Source organism: Mauremys reevesii, linkage group 8, assembly GCF_016161935.1.
Source record: "Mauremys reevesii isolate NIE-2019 linkage group 8, ASM1616193v1, whole genome shotgun sequence".
In the NCBI taxonomy this organism is placed as follows: Eukaryota; Metazoa; Chordata; order Testudines; family Geoemydidae; genus Mauremys; species Mauremys reevesii.
The window spans coordinates 18,077,350-18,101,947 of NC_052630.1; the positions used below are offsets into that span (position 1 = coordinate 18,077,350).

The following is a 24,598-nucleotide window of genomic DNA, read 5'->3' on the forward strand; positions in this document are numbered from 1 at the left end:
GCATGAGCCTCTAGCACATGAGCTAAAGGACTTGTGTCCCATAGGTAGCGGCAGTAGCAATGGCCCGGTCATTAGAAGAAGACTAAGAAGCACCCTTCCTTGATGAGAGAAACACAGATACTTCTAATATGATGGCTAGTGGCTCTGGGGGATCCTAACACAGTTTGTAGGGAATGCCCAGTACTCCCCACATACCATAAAAATTATAATGTGTCTGTGTTTTATTAGTCACTGTGTTGCAGCCCGCACGACCCAAATTCTGAAGGATTTACCTACCTCAGATTATGTACTGAATAGCAAAAAGGAAATGCACGTGCTTGTGATCCATCTAATGTGGGAGTGCTGGAACAATTTGTATAGTGGGGGTGCTGATAGCCACTGAACCAAACTGCAAACCCTGTATATGATAGAAACCACTTCAAGCCAGAGGGCGCGGCAGCACCCGCAACACCCTTAGTTCCCGCACCTATGATCTAATGGCCATGTTCTTTAAGCTAATGCTGTCAGAGAGGCAAGATCTGAAGGGATTGATCCCATTTCATAACACACTGAGGACTTTGTCGAGGATTTGGAGAGAGATTACCTAATGTGGGGGCACACAAGTGAAATATCCGACTTCCCAACCGAAATAAACTGTGGGGCTGAGACGCCTGAAGTGCTTTCAATATTAGCAGGTGGAAGGATGACTTTTGTGGCTGATTAGTTAGTGAGGAGCCATTGGCTCTCTTTTTTAGCATAGACACTGAGGTTGTCCTGTACTGTTGCACAGACTGAAGAACTCTGTCTGGAGAAGCACCAGCTGAATTGCTCACTGGTCTTATCTCTTACAGACCTTTTTCCCAACAGAATTGTTTAGTCCTCCATAAAGCCAATCTGAGTCACACTCCAGGCATGGTAATAATGCCATTTTCCAGCGGACACATATATATACACCACAAAACTGCCCTAACTGGAACCCTCGTTGGCAGTCCCCGCAGAGCCAAAGACTGAAACCTCCTCTCCACAGAGGTAGTGCCATCAAAACAGCTTTTGGGCAGGCTGTGAGGAAAGTTTGCACTGCTACTGCCTGTTCTGTATGTGTTCTGTGGCCCAACACAGGACTGCCTTGTCCAGCTGCAACTTCTTGCAAGCACAACGTTCACTTAAAAACCCCTTCTTTTAAAAGAAAAGAAGTGACTGTGATCAGCCACTCTTAGAGGCACTCATGTGTGTTACAGAGCTTTTTGTGACTCGCAGTTTTACAGTGATTTAAGCCTTCCAGTATGATGAAGATTTACACAACTCTGCCACCTGGTTTGGTTGCTGAAGTTTGTGCAATCTGCTTTGCTTTTAAGCAAAGACAGAACCTGATTTAGCATCCTATCTGCTTATGCTGTTTCCTGGGGGAATCTCTTGGCATAAGAGCAGGCATTTTTCATCTCTATATTCAGGAGCCTGCTGTGAGCACTGACTGCTCAGCGTCTGGAAAGTATTGATTACTTGAGCCATCATTTGACTCCCAGTATTGTAGGCAGAGCTAACAATACCCATAGTTAAGGTTGTCTGACACTTTCATTCTAAAACTCTGTTTTCAGTTACTTTTAACTTTGCCAAACTTCAACAATTTGGGCTGAAATTCCCCATGCTGGACATCTGCCTCAGGCTGAATTTTTTAGGAAAACTTCAGGAAAAATGGTCCAGCCTTTTCTGACAATGAGATTGGGGGACAAATATGCTGTTTTGTGCATTCTAAATTTTTTTAACTGCTTAGCTGAGAAACTCTAGTGCCTGCATGCTTTGGAGCAGGGACTTGACATTTGGCAGGGTGTGGCAGTGATGTGCCTTTTGCCATCCCAGATTGCCCAAATTTGCCCACGTTATAAGACTTTGAAAAATATCAGCGCATGCATGTTTAGTCGAGACTTGCTAGAGTTTATTAATGAAATTCTCTAAAGAATGCTTCAGCCCGAGGGACAATGACTGAGCAGGATTTCCTCTGCAATTGCTGTTCCTGGCTAACATGGGCCATGTTAGGAATTAAGAGGCTGATATTTTCAAGGAAAGGCTGATGTTGATGGTGGAGCTATATAAAATCACTGTGTTGTGCATTTATACTCCTATAGTTATCTGATGAGCCGCAGTTCATTAACAAGGGCAGTACAACAGTTCTGCTGACTTCAGTGTTGATGCTGTTGCACAAACTAGAGTACCCAAATAAGGCCAAGCTGATGTCAAATCCCATGGTTTGGAAGCACAACTGAGGCTGAGGTGGGGTTGAGAGTTTAGAGGTAAATGGGAAGGGACATGTTAAAAACAGGAAATCCATGTTTGCCAAATGGAAAAGCACAAATTGTTTAAAAAAAATAAGTTCATTTCCTGAGCCCCTAAGGCACTACTGGAGAAAATAACCCTGAAACTACCCAAAGCATTTAACTATGTCCAGTCAAACATGCAGAATATTTGCATTTGAGCTTTATTTCCTTTCTGTCAGGACAATAGGCTCATGACCTGATCCTAAGCAGAACAATTACTGTTCACTCCCACTGCTTTTAAAAGAGACAGAACTTTACCCAAATGAAATACCTACTTTTTACTATGTAAAAAATGTATCCTTCTACCTAAATGTTTGAAACCCCTTTTCATCTAGAAAAATGGCTTTTTAATACTTTTCAGACACAACTTTACTCTGCACTTTATAACTACTAACTTTCCTCACAACACCACTATGAAGTAGGTAGTAATTTAAAGGATGGGGGAATCAGGCAGCTAATCTACTAGAACAGGGATGGCTTTCATTCCCAGGGTCAGACATCTGCTTTTCCTATTAAAATTAGATGGCCCCTTTCTGTTTAAGAAAAAAATTGGCACGTTGTTCCTTTTAGACTATCACCTTTTGATAGCATCTGTAGCAAGTAGCTAGTCTATGTTTTTTCAGGTATGTACACAGTATGATGATGTGGGACTCTCTGTATTCTTGTGCCAGTATTTACTCAGGGGCACCTGCACAGTATGATCCGCTGCTCTCTCTCCCACTGGCCGTAGTTAATTGGATAACCAAACAGATGTGCCCAGATCAATCCAGTCATGAAATTGCCACAGAAATGTAAATAGAAGTGTGTGTAATTCAGCCATAATTACACACACCGGTATACATTGTGACTTATTGAAATTAAAGAACACACTTTGAAAAATAACAGTATTGTCAAGGTCTCTTTTTTTGATTTGTTAAATATATTTTTCCCTTCTTCCCTAAAATAACTCTTTGGAAGCTTGAAAACAAAATCTGCTTCTTTGCTGATCTTCCCTCCCTTCCGACATTTGTGAATGCACCAGCACTAGGCTGATTTGTTATTTTACGGTTGCTCATAAGCACTGGATTGTTGATCCTGAGTATTACTTTCTTATTTAGAAATAATGACAGCTGTGAACCAATTCCTTTTTCAAAAATACGCATATAAAGATGTGTAAAGATGTATAGAGATATTTAGATAGGTATATAGAGAGACAAAGTCTTCATCAGTAATCAGTACATTTGTCCCAAATCTGATTAGTGTTAATACTATGAACTTACTTACAGTATCAAACACTGACATTGATCTGATTTGAAAAATTAGGGACCCAGTCTCATGTGCTGCTGAATGCCCTCAGCTCAGCAGGATTGCAAGAGGTGCTCAGCAGGATTGCAAGAGGTGCTCAGCAGGATTCTGGATTGGGCCCATAGGCTATGTCTACACTGTAGTTAGACACCCACGGCTGGCCAGTGCCAGCTGACTCGGGTTCGGGCTGCTGGGCTGTTTCATTGTAGTGTCGACTTCTGGGCTCTGGGACCTTTGCACATCACAGGATTCTAGAGCCTGGGCTGCGGCCTGAGCCCAGAAGTCGACACTGCAGTGAAACAGCCCTGCAGCCTGAGCCCTGTGAGCCTAAGTCGGCTGGCACAGGTCAGCCACAGGTGTCTAATTGCAGTACATACATACCATATGTGTCTGTAAAACGTAGTATGGTCCAAACATATGAGTGGGAGTGACAAAACTCCATATAAGGATGTAGCACTATAATAATTTTGTTCAGATGTGGCTGTTGAGGGCAGCACTTTCGATCCCTTTTTCTTTGAATGTTACCTGTCCAGAGTCAAGACTTGGTTGGAGCATGGTGTTTCTACTCTCTCAGGTACTCATTCCAAGATGAGGAGGACATGTTCATGGTGGTGGATCTACTTCTTGGAGGAGATCTGCGTTATCATCTACAGCAAAATGTTCGATTTCAAGAAGGCACTGTGAAACTCTTCATCTGTGAGCTGGCATTGGCACTGGACTATCTCCAGAGCAGACGCATCATCCACAGGTCAGTCATGGGCTTGAAAGGTTGGTTGATGTTGACATTCTGTTGTTGCGTCTTGGTACGCATTACCTTATGGTTTTAAACCTTAGCTATGAGAAAAAGACATCAGCTTGTTACTGAATATCTCTAAGTCACAGCTGCCAACTTTACTCATTTTTTATTCCATCCACTGAGTGGAGCAAGGTGCATTCCATTCTGCCTCATGCATCATTGCTGCAAAGTTAGTCACTACATTCTGATTCATAAATCTTTATGGCTGATATACAGAAATAACACCGCTTGATTTCCTGTTAGCAGGGGAGCCTGCTCTGTTTGTTGTAAGAAAAATGTTTTAATTTGTAAACTGAGGTAATTTGATAGGGAAATCATTGTTGGAAAGTAAAGTGATCATGTTCAGAAAATAATAATACCTAGCCACCTGTATGGTGACTTTTACTAGAGAACCTCAGAGTGCCTTACAAAGGAAGTATTTTTATCTCCTTTTAACACAAAGGGAAATTGAAGCCTAGTGAAGTTAAGCAACTTGCCCTGTATCCTACAGAAGTCAGTAGCAGAATCAGGACTCCTGAGAAAGGTTTCAAGTTCTAACCACTTGACCATGTCTGGGTCCAAGATGCATTTTTACAAAATAATTGTTTTGAACTGTACTTTGGCCAACTTTTCTTGGTTCAGGTCTTTCCCAGCTCTCAGGTTTGGGAAGCACTTTGGAGGCAATGTATATCTATAGAAATTAGAAGTGAAAAAGGCATGTTAAGTCATCTGCTTTATTCCACCTATGTCAGTGTGGGATACATAACTTTTGGAACACCTCACATCATTCAACAGTGAAACTTGTAGGAGCATGGACAGACTATTAAGGGAGTCTTTTCCAGGCTGCCTTGGCTGGGAGGAGGGTGCCCAGGATGTGGAGCATCAGGATGAGGTAGAGAGTCAAAGCTAGAGGAAATGTTCTGTGTAACGGACTGCAGATGGCTCCCCTTTCCTGACAGACGAGAGTAGATATAACAGTACTCATCTGTTTTGTCCCTCACTGATGTGGAAGGAGAAGGAGAAGCTTAGGGACAGGGCAGAAAACTCACATTTGTGGCTTCCTGAAATCTTTTCTTAGAGAAGTTTAAGGTTTTAAATATTTCTAATGCAGAGAGCATGCTATTTCCCTCCCTTGGGCAGATACCATAGAATATTTTTCCACTCATCCTGCAAGAAGATATAACTACTAGATTTAATTCGCTCCAGCTCCTCAATGTCAGACCTATCCATTGAAGGAAATGCAGTGGAGAGAAGGCACCTCTATTGAGACCTCTGTTGTTGCATTTGAAGTTGTAGGCAGCAGGGCTAACTCTCTGTAAGAAACCGAAGGAAGAGGAATGGAAATAGATGCCCCTTCTCCTATATGTGAATTAAATGCCTCTCTCAATGTTGGGAATTTCTCACTGGAGTTTGTGCATGGCCAATGAAGCACAATTGAGTTCCTCCAACCAATGAAAGACCTTCTACTGTCTTATGTCTATGTGGTATTTCTGTTAGCATGAATGGTAGCTCCAGTAGGATACAGAGTAGTAGTATATGGCAGAAGGAAACTGCCCCTGCGGTTCACAGGATACCACCTGCTCTGCAAGGTATCTATCACAAGAGGGAAAAAGAGAACTTTGATAACAGGTGATCTTGAAGGTGACCTTGAATTTCCACATCTCCTGTTCTGATTCCTTTCCTTTGCTTGCTTTGTTCAGCTATGTTGGATGACAGGGAATGTTCAAAATTTGGAGGAAGTGATTACTTGCTTTTAAAAATACCCATAAGAATAACAAAACTAATTACAATCAGCCCTCAGGGCCTAATTGCAACCATCCCTCTGAAGAGTAATTTCATGGAAACTAATTATTACAACTGAACACTACCAAAGAAGAATTTATATTTGTCTTTTAAAGTCTGATTTTTTTAAAAAAAATATTCTTGACTGAATTACTAATGTGAAATTAAAAGATCGTTTATGCAGTACAGAGAAGCGATAGGTCACCTTCCATCACAATCCCATTATGATTGATATGTGGTATGTTTTAGCTCAAAGAAGCAGTAATGTCAGGCTCCAAATGCAGACATTACTGGTGGGATTTTTTAACTTCTGGAACAATTATATAGATTAATTAGACAACTAGTTATAAAAATACAGTAAATGTGATGCCGGAGGGTGAATCTGATGCCTTCCTTCTCTCTATAAAACTCACTGTTTTAATCAAAATAATAGGAATTGGCCAATATGCTGCATTTGTACATCATGACCATATTCTCTGCTGGTAATAATGGATGAAACTCCATTTAAGTCAATGGAGCTATGGCCATTTATATCAGCAGAGATTTTTTCTCTGTTTCAGTTTATAATAACATCATATTTCTATTACCTCTCATCCTGAATGATCACAAATATCTTTACAAACCTAATAATCTGATGTACAAACTGTACACAGGGTTTAAGTCATTCTACATTGAAATGCAGCCACCACAGGGGAGAAGCACAGCCACTATTTGTTTTTCAGTGCACAGGAAATAACATGCAACAATTTAAGTCAGGAAGTAAAGGACACACCCTGTCCAGTTACAATTGCTTTGGGAGCTTATGTAGCTGCTTAGATGCTACAGTGATTGGTGGAGGAGGGGAGGCACAGAAGTACCAAAAGAGAGAAGTGAAAATGACCTAAAATAAAATGTAGCTAGGATCTCGGTTAGCACCCTACTCTTGAGAAAAGTACCATGGAATCTTTAATAGCCACAAGTTATCCAGATGTTTTTACAATTTATCTCAAAGATGCCATTTCCATCAACATACGGCTGCCTAATATCATGTTAGGACATTGGTTCGGTACCGACTGAGAGGAACAAGCGTCATCTACTGAATCACTAATGCTAGCCCCTGTGGTACTGTTTTCCTTGGAGTTTTCAATAACTTTAATACAGGGATAGACCACCCTAGTGATATTTTACATAAGAACGGCCATACTGGGTCAGACCAATCATCCATCTAGCCCAGTATCCGGTCTTCTAACAGTGGCCAGTGCCAGATGCTTCAGAGGGAATGCACAGAACAAGGTAGTTATCGAGTGATCCATCCCATCGTCCAGTCCCAGCTTCTATCAATCAGAGGTTTAGGACACCCAGAGCATGGGATTGCATTCCTGGCCACCTGGGCTAATAGCTATTGATGGACCTGTCCTCCATGAACTTATCTAATTCCTCTTTGAACCAAGTTGTACTTTTGGCCTTCACAGCATCCCCTGGCAATGCGTTCCATAGGTTGACTGTGCATTGTGTGAAGACGTACATCCTTATGTTAGTTTTTACCCTGCTGTCTATTAATTTCATTGGGTAACCCCTGGTGCTTGGGTTATGTCATACGGTAAATAACACTTCCTTATTCACTTTCTCCACAACATTCATGACTTTATAAACTTTTATCATATCCCCGCTTAGTTGTCTCTCTTCTTAGCTGATAAGTCCCAGTCTTTTTAATTTCTTCTTATATAGAAGCTGTTCAATACCCCTCATCATTTTTGTTACCCATCACTGTACCTTTTCCAATTCAAATATATATATTTTTTGGATGAGGTGACCAGAACTACATGCAGAATTCAAGGTGTGGGCGTACCATGGATTTATATAGTGGCATAATGATATTTTCTATCTTATTATCTGTTACTTTCCTGGTGGTTCCTAATAATCCAGTAGCCTTTTTTGATTGCTGCTGCACGTTGAGGAAATGTTTTCAGAGAACTATCCACAATGACTCCAAGATCTCTTTCTTCAATGGTAACAGCTAATTTATACCTCATCGTTTTGTATGTACAGTTGGGATTATTTTTTCCAGTGTGCATTACTTTGCGCATATCAACACTGAATTTCATCTGCCATTTTGAAGCAGAATCACCCAGTTTTATGAGATCCCTTTGTAACTCTTTGCAGTCAGTTTTGGACTTACCTATCTAGAGGCATAGGTTCCCCTTATTCTTCCACATGATCTTCTGTTATGGCAAGAGGCCTGCAGCACTGATCGTATGTTCCACTCAGTGTAATCTCTCTGCTTGTGTGTTGTTTTCAAATGACCAGAAGATGCCTACTGATTCTTTTGATTGGCCTTGGTAGCACATGAGTTTCCGGTGTAGTGTGTTATTCCAATGACAGTTTCAATAGAAATCTATTTCAACAGAAAATGTTCAGTCTTTACTCAGGTAAAAAAACAATTAATCCAGTGGAATTTTGTTTGAGTGAGGACTGTAGGATTTGGCTTTAAATGGATAAATTGGTTGCATCAAAGTGTTGTTACCTCCTGCTTCTTCTACGGTATGCATTACAAACATAACACACCAGAGGCCTTTGGAATGGGTATCTGTTAATAGAGAACACAGCTAAGGAATATAAAAAAGGGAAGAAGAGAATGAATTTAAAAATTGCTACAATAAGTTTTATATAATAATAATTCCATGAAATCAGCTCAGCAAGAAACTCTGAGGTGTGAAGCTGTAGAAAGAAGGCACTGCACAAAATTTAGAATACAATATGTTTCAGAACACAATATAGTAAAAAAAACCCAACCCCAATATATTAATGAATGTTAAAATGAGCCAGCGTCACTAGACAGGGAAGGAACATCCTATACAGGAGACAGTGAAGCTTAAAATAGCTTTGAGTCTGATGTTTTACAAATGTGACAAACAGCAAAAGGCCTGACTTTCAGTATTCTCATAGGAATAATTCACCCCTCAATTAAGAAGAATCCCAGCCCTGTTGAAAAGGTCAGCTCTTCTTGCAGCTTGAGACTGGCACTGGCATGTTAGAGCTTCTATTTTCTCAGTAGTTTTATTTTTTCTTTCTTTTTCTTTTGTTTTAACACATGCCTGGATTTCTGCTTTGTGATGCGTCTATCTCTCTGCAGCCAGGCACAGTTCAGCTGCCCCTTTCAAACTCACTTACCCACAGACACCACCTTGCTCTGGGAAACAAAACTGTAGAGTGGTAATGAGGGTATTGGGTTAGCGTCTCTACCCTGCACCTGCTCACCAGCCACCAAATAATGGATGAGTATGAATTATACATTGTCAAGTAGGGGATAAGGTTTCTTTGGTGCGGACACAGCGGCAAGATGAGGACAGACGCATGGATGGATTTTAGTGGCAGCCTGCAACTTTTATTAAACATTAACCAGGGGAGGTGCACAACTTGCCTATCGCCCATAGAGCCAAAAGATGCTCCACATGGCTGCCATTCCAGGTTAAATTCTGGGAGCTGGGGAATGCTGGCCAATCAGCACCATCCTCACTATCTCCCTCCCTCACCACTGGCCCCATCGGTTCCCTCATCCGCTGAAGCAGGTAGTACCAGGCACTGTGCTAGTACCGGCACACAGTACTAGTACTGGCATTTGTACTAGACACTAAGTGCCAAAGCCTCAGGCCAGTGCTTGGCTTGAGTAGCTGGGCTGGGCATGTGCATAAGGGAGCAGTGGGGAGAAATCCTAACTCTCAGCTTGACGTTGTGCTATAATTGTTGATGTTATTAATTTATTTCTCTGTGGTAGTTCCTAGAGGCCCCAGTCAAGTGCTAGGGACTGAACACGTTATACCAAGAAGATGGTCCTGTCCGAAAGAGTTTACAGTATAAAACAAAAGGTGACAGGTTTGATTCAACAAAGAGACAGTTCATGATTTGTGTGATAAACTTTACCAGCTGCCCCTTGATTTAACCACTGTTGAGTGTTGTGCATCCAGGCATAGGGTGTTTTAAGGAGAGATTTAAAGGAGGACAATGTAGTGGCCTTGTGGATTTTTTCAGAGAGCTCCTCCCGTACACAGGTGTTAGCATGGGAGAAAGCAAAAAGCAACCCTCTGCTCCCATACATGCTTCCCACTGTAGGGTTAGGGGCCAGAGGATTCTTGGCTCACTCCTGCACTGCCCTCCCAAGCTGACAAAGCTGGGCTGTGCTCCTCATGAGGGGTTCGCATCACCCTGTGTGCTGCCCTGCTCAAAAGAACCACACCAGTCCAACTTTCACGGGACCCTCTATGGCCATTTTTTATGATTAACTTATATCAACAGCTGCTATCAGGACTCAACCCGCCTTCTAATGGCAATAGAAAAAAACAAAACAAAACCAGTCTGGTGTTGTTTATCATTCCATCTCTATGGAAAGCCACAGTTCATTAGAGGATGGCTAAACACTGCACATATACATGCACTAACTAGGAGTTGCTTGCCTGTGGGGAGTTGTTTGCTTACTACCCTTCATCAGACTTTTAGCAGAGAGGTTATACTCTGGGACAGAAAACATATGCAGCAAAGCCATGTATCTCTTCCCATCCACAGTTTCCACACGTGTTTTTTCAAATAGACTGCAGAGTGCAATATGTCATTCTGTCTTTCCAGTAAGACTGTTTAGGAATACACAGTTCTAATCCCTAAAATGTGCATTGTAAAAGGAAGAAACCCTCACATAAAACAGACCTTAATCTAATGTAATTGGAAACTTGCGAAGACTAAAGTCCAACAAGTGTTTGATTTATTTGCTTCAGGTTTTTCCTATACATTGCAGTGATGTGCCAACATCTGACTTGGGTTTACACTAGGTAAGAACTAGCCCGTAGTCAGAAAAGTGACTGCAGGAAATACCATCTCAGGTTCCATATTTATTCTTTTCAAGTGTCTTCAGAGCAAACATGCGCCATTTACAGATCAAAAGATTATATGTCCTGGTCAGCCATCTTGGGGCATGGTCTGCATCCCAGCACCTGTGCTGTAGAACTTTCTGCTACCCAGAGGCACTCTCTCTGCCTCTTTTTAAAGGAAAACAGCAGTGTACATTCCAGCCCATGTTTCCCCACCTGGGCCAGCACAGGATGACTTTTCAGATATATACGAGACTCTAACAAATATGTGTCCTGTGTAGCTCCCAAGGTTTAGGGCAAGATGTGACCCTAAATTAGAAGAACATTTCCATTTGCCTTCCTTTACTGTCCACTTTCTGCACTTGCAATTGAAAGTTACATTACAGTCAGAATTCCAGTGGCATGACCACACCATCTCCAGTGGGCTTGGAATGGCCATTCAGCTGAGCAATAGTTCAGTTGAGCCAGGGCTCCTTAATGCCTTAGAACAAATGCACTAAGCCCTGAAAAAAACAGCCTCTCTGCTCCAGAAACATTCACAAGAAGCTGAAACCACCCTTAAGGTGCGTGACATGCAATCGGAGCTGCAGCTGGGGCTGTTCGAGATACATGTAAGACAATGAAACATACTTGGCCAATTGCAAGATTTTGCAGGTCGTATAATTATCACTGTACTCCGAGGGGATGGCATTTAATTGATAGAGTGACTGAGCAGAGGAGTACCACATCTGTAATTGGGAACCTCAGGAGATGTGCAGATAATTGTTTACTTTGTATGAGCAAAGCTGTGCTGAGGCAGCAAAGACAAAGACTGATGGCTTGAAATGTTGGTGCATGTATTTTTAAGGAAAGTGGAATATATTAATTAATGTGTAGACATTAGGGACTGATTCTGATCTCACTGACACTGGTGGGACCCCACAGATTGCAAAGTAGAGTGAGTGAGATCAGAATTGGACCCAATGGTAATACATTATATTTAACCCTAAGTAAAGCTGGTCAAAAAAAGAAAAACTATTTTAATTAAATATTTCAAAATTTTGAAGGTTTTTTCATTTCAAAGGGTTAGAAAAGGACCCTTTTTTCGATTTTTTAAAAAGAAAAAATCAAATTATTTCTATACTCATTCATTAGCCCGTTCATTTATAAGCCGACCCCCCCAAAATGGATAGGTAAAAATAGCAAAAACTGTATGAGCCTTTCATAAGCCACACTATATTTCAGGAGTTGGAAAACTTTGGCTTCCGGCCCGTCAGGGTAAGCCGCTGGTGGGTTGGGACGTTCTGTTTATCTGGAGAGTTCACAGGCACGGAGCCCCTCAGCTCCCAGTAGCTGGGAATGGCGAACCACGGCCACAGGGAGCTGAGGGGCTCCATGCCCCCAGACACTCCAGGTAAACAAAACAACAATGTCTTAGATATTCAATTCAGTGATTCCATAGGGTCTAAAATCATCAAATTTTGGTGTAGACCCGTTTTATGAGCCGAGCCCCGTTCTTTGATGCGTCACTTTTTAACCAAAAATATTTGGCTTATGAACAAGTATATACAGTATATTATAAAAAACATTATTGGAAACATGGTAGCAGCGGTTATTAAAATTTTTCCTTTACCAAGAATCCACACGTTTGGCAACCTGGCCTTTTATGTTTTAACCTGTGGTGTAGTAGGTACTGTGCACCGTTGCATTGTTTAATAAAAGAAAAAAACCCACCTGCTACATTCGACCCCGGAAGTGGTATTTCAGTGACGGTGAAGTGAACTGTATATATCTCGTACCCATCTCACAGGGGGATACCAGGACGTAGTCAACTGGTGTTTGTGAATCGTTGCGAGTTGCTCAGATGAAAGATGCTGTGCCGGTGCAAATGATTAGTATTATGATTATACACATTTTCTTTTTTTCCAGATAAAGATGACTCTGTGAACCATACTTTTTTTTTAATAGATTACATTTTTAAAAGGCTAAATCCTAGCCCTGTAGATTGTTCTCATTGAAACCACGGGCCTGGTGGAAAGCACTCCACAGTTAAAGGGTTAGTTTCATTGTGGTTGAATGGTGTTCTTCGAGATTTCCATATGCTGTATTAAATTTCAAGGTGAATGGCTCAGTCGCAGAGCAAGTGAGGGATGTGGTGTAATTAGCTTATTAAAACCAGGTAATGTCTTGTAAAGTCAATCAAGTGCTTACGGCAGGAATATCAGTTGTGCGTTTTCTCTTGCAGTAGGGAGTATTCCCTTTCTTCACTTGTTACGGAAATAGCTTTTCCCATTGACAAAACAAAACCCCATCGTATGGAATGCATTTTTTTAAAACAAAGATGTTAAATAAACTGGGTTAAGAGATCACTTCTGTAGGGGCACTTCTGTAATGATGTTTTGTTTTGTTTTGAATGGAAGCAAATTAAAAAAGAAATCCACATATTACAGCAGCCTGTGTATTTTTCATTGGCAAACCAACCTTTACTAAGGACCTTATTTTTGCTCAGACTATGCAATGTTGACTTCTCAAATGTTTTATTTTCCTGCTGAAATACCATCTTCCAACAGGTGCAGATGTTTTCTTCTCAGATTCTTTTGTAATTTAACTTTACACTGAGTTTTGTGCATTTCCTTTTCTTCCCTCCTGGTATTTCTCTTGTTATCAGCTCCACTAGATCTCAGATTTTGTATAGTTTCCTCAGGTGGAATGCATTCACTAATATGGCAAGATTGGAAATGGACATAAACTAGGTCTGTCGATTAATCACAGTAAACTCACACAATTAACTCAAAAAAATTAATTGTGATTAATTGCAGTTTTAATCGCACCATTAAACAATAGACTACCAATTGAAAGTTACTAAATATTTTGGATGTTTTTCTACATTTTCAAATATATTGATTTCAATTACAACACAGAATGCAAAGTGTACATTTTATATTTTTTTTATTATAAATATTTGCACTGTAAAAATAAAAGAAATAGTATTTTTCAGTTCACTTAATAACAAATACTGTAGTGCAATCTCTTTTTCATGAAAGTTGACCTTACAAAAGTAGAGTTATGTACAAAAAATAACTGCATTCAAAAATAATACAATGTAAAACTTTAGAGCCTACAAGTCCTCTTAGTCCAACTTCTTGTGCAGCCAATTGCTAAGGGAAACAAGTTTGTTTACATTTACAGAAGATAATGCATGGCGCGATATAAGGGGCACCGCTGGCTCCCCTGACACTCATTTTCTTCTTGCCACCAGTGACGGTGCTAGAACGTCTGCTGCTTCTGCTAGCATTGTTTTGTTCTCTGTTCTTGCAAACATTGAAAACCTATATATAGTTAGTAGTTTATTAGTTACCCTTAGTAGTAGTTCTCAGATTCTTTGTTAGTCCCGAACAGGACTCAGCTGGGGGTGGGGCATGCCACAGTCTCCAGGGTTTAAGCCCTGCGATCATTGCAAACAGCCTATGCCCATCAGTGATCCACATACCAGATGCATAAGGTGCTTAGGCAAAGGGCATATAAGTGACAAGTGACGTATCTGCAAGTCCTTTAAACCCAGGACGAAGAAGGAGCACCTCCATCTAAAAGCCCTCCTAATGGAGTCGGCACTCACCCAGCACCAGAGCAGAGGTCCGACTCCGCACTGAGCACCGCAACCTCTGTGCGCACTGCTCCGCTGGTGCCATCCACAAGCTGGCACCGGTCAACATCCACAGCTCCGGTCACGAAGCCGAAAAGGACTGTGAGGGGAAGATCTCCTACCTCCCGTAAGGGAAAGAGGGCGAGCCAAGACCTGTGCCAGGCAACTTAAATTCCCCTTCGGGAAGTCGGGCCCCAGCTCAAGTCAAGAGGTCCAACCCATCCCATACTTTGCCTGTGACTCTGGATAGTGGTGCAGGCTCCAGCCAGCTTCAGGTACTGTCAACACCTGAAGCCCTTCAATCAGCTCAGGAGATCCTGATGCTCCCAGTGCCTCCCACACCGGCTCCAGCAATACCCCAGGGAGCAAGCTGCAGGACCACCAATGGAAGTGGAGGTTCCCGCCAGTGCCGGCATCGTCCTAGACGTGGCTATCATGGGGCCGCCTCACCCAGTTCCTCAGGACACAGGTGCCGATGACTTCTGGCACCAGTGAGTGCTCAACCCCCTTCTGCTCCTGGCCCTGCCCTGACTCCACCCCCTGCCCCACCCCTCCCACCCCCATTCCAATCCCTTCCCCAATGTTCCCGCCCCAACTCCACTCCCTCCCTACACCTATTCAACTAGGGTGATCAGATATCCTGATTTTATAGGGATAGTCCTTATTTTTGGGTCTTTTTTTTAATATAGGCTCCTATTACCCCCCAGCCCCTGTCCTGATTTTTCACACTTGCTGTCTGGTCACCCTATATTCAACTCCTTCCCCAATCCCAGACCTGCCTCTTCCCTGCCTCCTCCCCTGAGCGCACCACGTTCCCGCTCCTACAGCTGTTCGGTGGCGGCAAGCACTGGGAGGGAGGGAGGAGTGGAGATGCAGCACTCTAAGAGGAGGCGGAGGAAGAGGTGACATGGGGCAGGGGCGGGGAGCTTGGCTGCCAGTGGGTGCAGAGCACTGACTCCAGCCGTGGAGCACCCACGGAGTTGGCACTTATGCCTCAGGATGATGCCATAGCGCACCAGGAACTTTTGAAGAGGGTCACTTCCTACCTGGGGCTTCAGGCAGAGGAATCGGAAGAGCTCTCGGACTCTGTGTTTGATGTCCTCTGCTCCTTGGCTCTTGCCAGGGTGGCTCTACCCTTTCCTGAAGGGGTTTCCAAGATCACTAATGCCCTGTGGCAGACTCCCTCCTCTTTGCCCCCCATCTCCAAAGGGCTGAGTGCAAGTACTTAGAGCCAGCCAAGGGGCATGAGTACTTATATTCCCACCTGGCCCCCAATTCCCTTGTGGTCAAGGCAGTTAACCACAAGGAGAGGCAAGGACAACCCGAGGCCACCTCCAAAAATAAAGATTTGAGGAGTCTTCCAGCCTTCACCTGAGAGTGGCCAATCACCAAGCCCTCCTTGGCCGATATGACTTTAATATGTGGGAAGCCATGGCTAAGTTCAAAGGGTCACTCCCCGAGGCTTCCAAGAATGAGTTCTGAGCGATCCTCGATGAGGGCACGACTGCGGCCAGGGCAGCCCTCCAGGTGGCATCAGATGCTGCTGATGCTGCTGCCCACACCATGGCTTCCACTATTTCCATATGGCAAGCCTCCTACTGCTCCTCTCTGGGTTGTCCTCCGAGGCCCACCAGTCAATGCAGGACTTGCCCTTCGATGGCCGAGCCCTATTTGCGGAGCAAATGAATAGCAAGTTGCATGGCATCAAGGACTCCCGCACCACCCTGAAAACCCTGGGTCGCTACATCCCAGCCCCGATGCGTAAGCGGTTCAAACCAAGGGGCAGCCTCAGGGCCAGGGCCAGGGGAGCCAGACTTGGCAGTACCAGCCCCACAAATGAGCCAAGGGCTACAAGCGCTGTCCGAGCCACTCGCCTCCACCCTCTGCCTGGTCGGGCTTGACCCATATCAAGTAAGGGGCCAAACGGTCATTTTGAGGGTGCACCCAAGGGCGACCTCCCAGACTATTCCCCGGATCCATCTGTCCCAGTGTTCTCCCTTTTCCTCCCTCCCTGGACGGCTATAACCTCAGACTTTTGGGTCCTCAGCACAGTGGAGCAGGTTTATACCCTCCAGTTCCTTTATATTCCCCCCCTCCCCCCACCTGCCTTCCCTGTCCCTCTTCAGGGACCCCTTTCAGGGGAATTTCCTTGTGCAGGAGGTAAACGGGTTACTACAGCTGCGTGTGGTGGAGGAAGTTTCTCTCGAGTACAGGAACAAGGAGTTCTATTCCCAGTACTTTTTAATCCCAAGGGGCAAGGGGGAGTGTGCTCATTGTCTTTCTGTCAGGAGGCGCTCCATGGGACTTCTGTATCAGCCATGAAATCCACCTGGAAGCTTCTCACCTTCCCAGCGTCAAGAATACGATGGCAGACCAGCTCAGCAGGGACTTTTCGTCTCACCATGAGTGGTCGCTCCATCCAGAGGTAGCCTGCATGATCTTCCAAAAGTGGGGAACTCTCCAAGTGGACGAGACAGAACAGGAAATGCCACCGGTTTTGTTCTCAGCAAGGTCTGGACAAGGACTCTCTCTCCAATGTCCTCCTCCTGTCACGGTCAGGGAGCCTGATGTACGTGTTCCCTCCGATTCCACTCATCAGCAGGGTCCTGGCCAGGATCAAGAGAGACAAAGCTCAGGTTATCTTGATACCAGCATTGGTTCGGCATGCTCATGAACCTGGCAGCGGCTCCTCCCTGGCCCCTGCCCAACCGACCAGACCTGCCATCAAAGGACCACAGGAAGAGATCCAACTGGTCCTCCTGGGAAGCAGGAAGCCCTCAACCAGACTGACTTACCTGGCAAAGTGGACGAGGTTTTCCCACTGGACATCCGAATGCGGCATCTCTCCCTCGCATTCTTCCATACTGGCTGTCCTGTCTAGACTGCCTGCTCCATTTGAGGAACCAGGGCCTGGCACACTCTTCCATTAGAGTACATCTCGTGGCCATCTCTGCTTTTCACTCACCAATCCAAGGACAGACGGTGTTTTCCCATGACATGACAGTCAGATTCTTGAGAGACTCTTCCCACAGGTACAGACTCCTGTCCCGCAGTGGGATCTTAACTTGGTCCTCTTTAGGGTCACCGGCTTGCCCTTTGAGCCGCTGGGCTCCTGCTCCCTTTCCCACCTGTCATGGAAGGCTGCGTTCCTGGTGGTGGTGACGTTGGTGAGACAGGTCTCTGAGATTAAAGTCTTGACCTCAGAACTGCCATACACGGTCTTCTACAAAGACAAGGTTCAGCTGCGGCCCCACCCGGCCTTCCTGCCAAAGATGGTATCTACCTTCCATATGAACCAGGACATCTTCCTCCCACACAGGACCAGTGAAGAAAGGCGTCTTTGCTCCCTGGGCATCCGGAGCGCCTTGGTTTTTTATTTTGAATGTACCGAGCCTTTCTGTAAATCAACTCAGCTCTTTCTCGCTACAGCAGACGGGATGAAAGGCCTTCCAGTGTCTGCGCAGAGGATTTCCAGTTGGATCACCTCATGCATAAGTACCTGTTACAATCTGGCGAGAGTTCTGCCACTGCTGATTGTCAGAGCCCACTCGACGAGAGTGCAGGTGTCTTGGGCAGCCCTCCTGACGCACATCCCTATCCAGGACATCTGTAGAGCTGCAACATGGTCCTCTGTCCACACGGTCATGGCTCATTATGACATCACTCAGCAGGCCAGGGATGATGCTGGGTTCGGCAGAGCTGTGTTGCAATCTACACGTCCATTAACTCCTACCCACCTCAGGGGTACTGCTTTGGGATCACCTAATATGAAATGGACATGAGCAAGCACTGGAAGAAGAAAAGACAGTTACCTTTTCCGTAACTGGTGTTCAAGATGTGTTGCTGATGTCCATTCCATGACCTGCCCTCCTTCCCCACTGTTGGAGTTTCTGGCAAGACGGAACTGAAGGTGAGGAGAGCCGATGGAGCCCCTTATACTGTGCTATGTGGGCACCACTCCAGAGGGCGCCAGAGCCAGTCCCCTACGGATACTGCTAAGGGAAAAACTTCCAGCACTGGTGCATGTGGTGAGCACACACGCCTAATATGGAATGGACATGAGCAACACATCTCGAAGAACACCGGAAAAGGTAACTGTCTTTTATTAGTGTAGGTTCAGGTTATTTTATTGTTATTCACCCTTCAGCAACCATAATTGCATTGGTTTCATAAAATTAAAGGCAATGAAATAAACCACCACTTGAAGAAATTTACATTGATCTTCAAGAGCCATTAAGTATGTCGTGAAATTCGATTAATCCTTTTGTGTGGAGTAAAAATCATGTTTTGCTTTGCAATTTTCATAGACGCCATATTAGAGATACCACATGGTTACTAGCAAATATTGCCCTGCTTCTGGGAAACTCTTACACCATCTGGCTGGGAATTCCCTTTTGGCCATTCCTCTTGATAAACATATTTTATGAATAATCAACCTCCTGGGCAATCGAAAAAGCCATAACACAGCTGGAAAATTCAGGCTTTGAAACAATTACAAAAACTCTTCTGATTAGAGAAGTAATTAACCCAGTTTCATGAGGATAAACACAGTCCTTCTTGAAACATTGTAAAGTGCATGGACCACCTTGTTACCTTCTTACTTTTCCCTTGATATTAGGTGCTTCTGTTCTCCTCTCTTTCTTCTCTGAAAGTACAGCTGCTGTTGATTTTATTCACTGTGTAGTGTTGTCAAGAATATTCCAGGTTTAGTGATTAGCTGTATTCTCCTTATGGGATGAAATTCACCCCTGTGTAGAGGGCCAGTATAAATCCTGTGTCTGATTTAAGCCTAGTTTTGGGGGATTAAATGGAATGTAAGTGATGCATATGCCCTGTTCTGGTCCTCTAAACAGGTGATTTTTACCCATGGAGAGGGATGGAGTGTGGAACTAATTCCAGGTGGCACATATCTTTCTCTTGTTATCTGTCTCTTTTTCAGATTTGGGCCTGGAGCACTGAGTTCAGATTCAAATTCACTGAAAGTTTGGAGTTGTGATATCCAGGGTTTTGATTTGGGCCATTCTTTTTTTCCCCCTCAATAAAATATTTATTACAAAAATTAACTACTTTTAGGGTATATATTCCTTATGATTGAAATATAATTCATATTAAACCAAAATGAACTTCCATAACTAATCACTCATTTCTAAAATGTGATGGATGAAAGTAGAAACTATTCCAGTGCATTTTCTAACCAGTTTTGCCCTCTGCAGCTCAGTTTTTTAAATGTCTGCCAAAGTGTGATATAGCATGTTTTAAAATGTTTCATATTTTTCATTTCATCATTTGAAAATTTTGAATAAATGTATGTCTTCCTGAATAACTACACTGTCATATTGCAGTGTAGTTTTCTCTTGCAAGCTCTTGGTGGGTACTGTTTGGCTAGAGAAGGGTTCTGGTTCAGAGTTTATGGGCTGCTAGTGTCTAAATTATCACCGGACTGAAACCTGTTGAACAGCCGTAGAACTCTGCAAAACTGGTGAACATTTCATGGCAAAATTTTACAAGGAAACATTTGTTCTTACATTTCAGGCAATTTTGCACTCTGTTTTTTAGTTTGTGAAATTCAGTCAAAGGGCTATTTTTACATCGAAACATGAAAAAAATGTTTATTTTGGGATGTCAGTTTTTGAATTCACCTTTTGATTTGAATGATCTAATTTTTGTTTGGAATGGGTCATTTTAAAGGGGGACACTTTTAAGCAAATCAGTGCAATTTTTACACCAATTTTCAAATTCATAATGAAATTTTCATAGTGAAAAAAATCATTTAAGATGTCACTCAGAAAGTTTTGCAGCGCCTTAGTTACTCGTTTTGAAACCTCACCAAGATATCCAACAAATAAAACATGCATCTGCCATGACGAGCGTTTATTTTTAAGCAAGAGGGCATTGGTTTCAGATACGAAAACATCCATGTGAAAACTGAATGTGAAGCAGAAAGCTGTACATCCCGACTCTGCTTGATACGTGTGTCCTGTTTGGGTCTGCTTTATGCCAGTCAGAACATTCTGAAGTAAGCCGCGCTTTTGCACTTTTAGAGTCTTCTTATGAGTGCACCTGACAAAAGGGGGGAAGCTTCTGCTTTTTTTTGTTCCAAAATATGATTCTATGATGTGATTGAACGCTTGTTAGTATAGTACTGTGACACATTGGGGAATATGTCTGTCTAATTTTTAAATTCTATTTAGTTTCATGAACACTATTTGTAATTGTAACAATCATTGTGAATTAGACCATCCATTTGGTAGCAAGAACTTGACATTTAGAGCGGAAATTATGTCTGGAAAGCATGGGTAATGGAGTAGAAAATTTGTGGTGACGGGGCTGGACTCGATGACTTTTTGAGGTCCCTTCCATCCCTACATTTCTATGATTCTGTAACAGAGACATCAGGGATTATTAGCACTGAATGGCTCTGCCCTGGTGAAACAATGGATTTGCTGTGAGCAGGACCATTGACTTTAAATGGACTCTCTTCACAGAAACTTATCTGGGGAGAAGGAAGGGGGCTGGAATTCCCCCACCCAGGTCTAAGCGAATGGCTGGGAGAGCTGAGGTACAGGGCCTGTTTTAACAAGGGGTGCTTCTCTAAACAAAAGGGGCCTTTTCATCCCAGAAGGAGGAGTGAAGGCAGGCAGGAACAAACCTGGAGACTTACAAAATGGGGTGAAATCAGACTAGGAGGGTTCATTTAGGAATTTCTTGGTTTCCAAGGATCTGTAACTGTCTCGTGCTTTTTAAGAGTAAAGTGTGTATGTGTTTAAGAAATTCCTATGCTAAGCCTGTGTTCCTGGCTTTCCTACCACACTGTTCCTGAAGGGTGAAACTAGGAAAACAAGAGTTTCCACAGCCAGCGGACTTTGTGATAAACATGTTGAAGCAAGTAGGAGGCTCTGGACGGCTGTGGCAGTGGTTCCAGGGTTTAGGTGGCTGTAAGGTCCCACTGCCCAAGAATGTGGAGAGTGCACCTGAGAGACCCAGAGCTAGGAATAGTGACCAGTCACTGGCCAGACCCAGGAAGCTTAGCAGCAGTTGGATCCCCTTACAACAGACTCAACATCGCCAACTTCTCCTGGTGCCGGTGGTTGCTCGACCCCTACCCCCGGCCCTGCCCTGATTCCCTGCCCCCTCCCTGCACCCCCCATTCCAACCCCTTCCCCAAAGTCCCTACCCCAACTCCACCCCCTCCCTGTCCCTATCCTTCCCCAAATCCCAGCCCCGGCCCTGCCTCTTCCCCGCCTCCAAGTGTGCCGTGTTCCCGCTCCTCCCCCCTCCCTCCCTCCCACAGTCACGAAACAGCTGTTTTGCAGTGGCAAACACTGGGAGGAGAAGCGGGGATGCGGTGCGCTCAGGAGAGGAGGCGGAGGTGAGCTGGGGCGGGGAGCTTGGCTGCCGGTGGGTGCACCCACCAATTTTTCCCCAGGGGGTGTTCCAGCCCCAGAGCACCCATGTAATCGGCGCCTATGAATAGATTGGGGTCCATTTTGAGAGCACGACTGGACCAGGGCCTAACACATACTACTGCTGATCAAAACAAAGAACCACTAACATTTAGCTGGACTATCAAGAACCAGACACTGCAAACCAAAGCAGCCACATGATCATATCAGAGGAACTCTAGTCCTCCCTTCCCTTCTTTATCATCATTAATCTAATTATGTCTAAACTAAGGATCACTGGCTCACAGAGGAGAAATACAGGATAATCCCACCCCACAAGGTCTCTGGTATAGCAGGCCTCTTACTCCTGTCTGTAAAATGCCAGCAAACGTGGGTGTTGTATAAATTATAATAATATATCTCGCACAAACCTTTCCCTAGGCTTGTACAGTCACATTATGTGTCACCATTCTATGCTGACATCCCTTTTTCCCTTCTCTGTTACTTCTAGGGACATGAAGCCAGACAACATTTTACTGGATGAGCACGGTAAGTGCCGGTTGTTTTGCGGTAACTGGAACGTATGCGTGCACAGAGCAGCACAGAGCAGGTGACTTGAAATGGGCACCTTCCAGCCTGGATTTGGAGCCTTGTATTATGCAATGTGTTGTGTTGTCTGTGTTAGATTGAAAGCAGTGTGGGACAGGAACTGTCTTTTGTATTTTGTTTGTCTTCACCTGCTTTCTGTAAAGCACCATCATGTAATCTTCTAGTGCTATACAGCCCTGTGTTGTTGAACATCTATATGGCTCTCTTCTACATTAATGCCCCATAATTTATCTAGTCTATTCTTAAATACTTCCAGTTACTGTAATTCAGTGACACTTCTAGAAGTCATTATTATAGATGATACAATTAGTGCTGCCTGGAGTTGATTGCCCAACATTTCTCCTTAGAAGATCCTGTTTTCAGCTACTTATAACTTTGTCAAACTTCAACCATTTGGACTGACATTTTTCATGCCAGATCATGTAATAATAGACTCTATTATAATGTAGACACACACAGAGGGAATGAGGGGTTGCACAAGCAACCTTAATTCTGTCATTTCCTAACTTTTGAGTGCTTAACTCTGCAACCTTAATGTTCTTTTAATGTAGTTTTTTGTTTATAATGTAGATATAGATTTTAATCCTGGAATCTTTACTTAAGCCTTTCTCAGGCAAAACTTCAGATGAACTCCTGTATTACTCTCTACACTTTTTTTTTACTCGGGCAAAACTCCCACTGAAAATTTGTCTGATATTTATCTGCTTTTAAAATGTCAAATATCTCCTGAAAATCCTTGTAACTGGCTCATTTGTGAGAAATCTTTATTAACGCTTGCAGTAAGATACTTGTATAGTAAAAAGCTGTTGCAGAGAGCATAGAATATATGAAAGTCATTATCACTTTGTTGGCTTGATGGGTTTTGGTGCAGATGCTGAAATTCCTAGAGAACTGCCATTGTTTTAGCTTGTAACTAGCTTTGCCTGACATCACCACCTGTCCCCAGACTGTACTCATTTTGCATATGACCTCTAATTCCAAAGTGCTGGATAATTATTTATTTAAGAACTGTCAGAAAAGCTTTCCCTGCCTTTCTTTACAAATACACATCTCTTCCTGTCTCACTCAGGGACTTCCTTCTGCCTCCTCAGATGCAGGTGTAAATAAATAAATAAATGGGCCCTATTCTCGCTCTCTCTCTGCCCCCAATTCCAATTCCAAATTCCATTTGGATTCATCAGACAGCACAAGTGGTCACCTATTGGCCATATCTAAGAATGCTTCTGGGGGTGGGGAGCTGCCAGCCAGCATTGTAGCTGGCTCCTACATCACCCTCTCCTCCTTGTCCTAGAGAGGGGAAGCCAGGCCCAGAAGGGGCAGTATTGGAGGTGCGAAGGCAAGTTAACAGAGCACTGCTCCATTCTGGCAATTCTTACCTAGTTGACTGTCATTTTGTGACTGTTGCCAATGGTCAAAAGTGCTACTCTGGCCTATATTGAGACCACGGCTTGAGTTGTGAAGGGCAGATATGTGCCACCTAATGTGTGCACTTTAATTGAATTCTTGTGGCACATCAAATTAGAACTGGTCGGGAAATGTTGTTTCTATTCCCTTGAAGAATTTCAAATTCTGTTGAAACTTTCCATCAAAAGTGCATGTTTTCCTTAAAAAAACAAAATCCCCCCCCCAAAAAAGTTGGTCAAAATTGAACATTTCCTATGGACATTGCTGCTTTGACAAAAAAGCCATTTTTCACTGACAAAAATGTTTCAAATGACAAATTTCAACTATCTCTACATAACATATTAAAATTAATTCATTGATATGTGTACAGACATTTGATTCAATAGCTTTGTGCACTAAAGGGCTCTTTAATCTAGCGGAGGAAGGCATAACAAGAACTAATGTCTGGAAGTTAAAACCAGACAGACTCTAATTAGAATAATTTGTGCCATCTTTAACATTGAGGGTGATTAACCAGTGCAACAAACTAGCAAGGGAAGGGTGAATTCTTTGTCTCCTGATGCCCTCAAATCAAGACTTGGATGCCTTTCCGGAAAACATGTTTTAGCTCA

General features: G+C 43.4%; 1 protein-coding gene and 1 long non-coding RNA gene across 7 annotated transcripts in view; one reads left to right on the plus strand and one right to left on the minus strand.

Annotated features, from left to right (window-relative positions):
- STK32A (serine/threonine kinase 32A) overlaps positions 1-24,598 on the plus strand; it is a 96,988-nt gene that overhangs the window by 36,032 nt on the left and 36,358 nt on the right. For all 6 annotated transcript variants that reach the window (XM_039486734.1, XM_039486733.1, XM_039486736.1 and 3 more), the window contains 2 exons: positions 4,150-4,323; positions 22,486-22,523. In XM_039486734.1, the coding sequence (XP_039342668.1) occupies positions 4,150-4,323; positions 22,486-22,523 (212 nt within the window). The remainder of the gene's footprint in view (positions 1-4,149; positions 4,324-22,485; positions 22,524-24,598) is intronic.
- Positions 16,060-18,191, minus strand: LOC120371159. Its single transcript, XR_005584174.1, has 3 exons — positions 17,388-18,191; positions 16,937-17,198; positions 16,060-16,259 (listed from the first exon to the last, which is right to left on the minus strand). It is a non-coding gene; the product is annotated as an uncharacterized LOC120371159 (long non-coding RNA).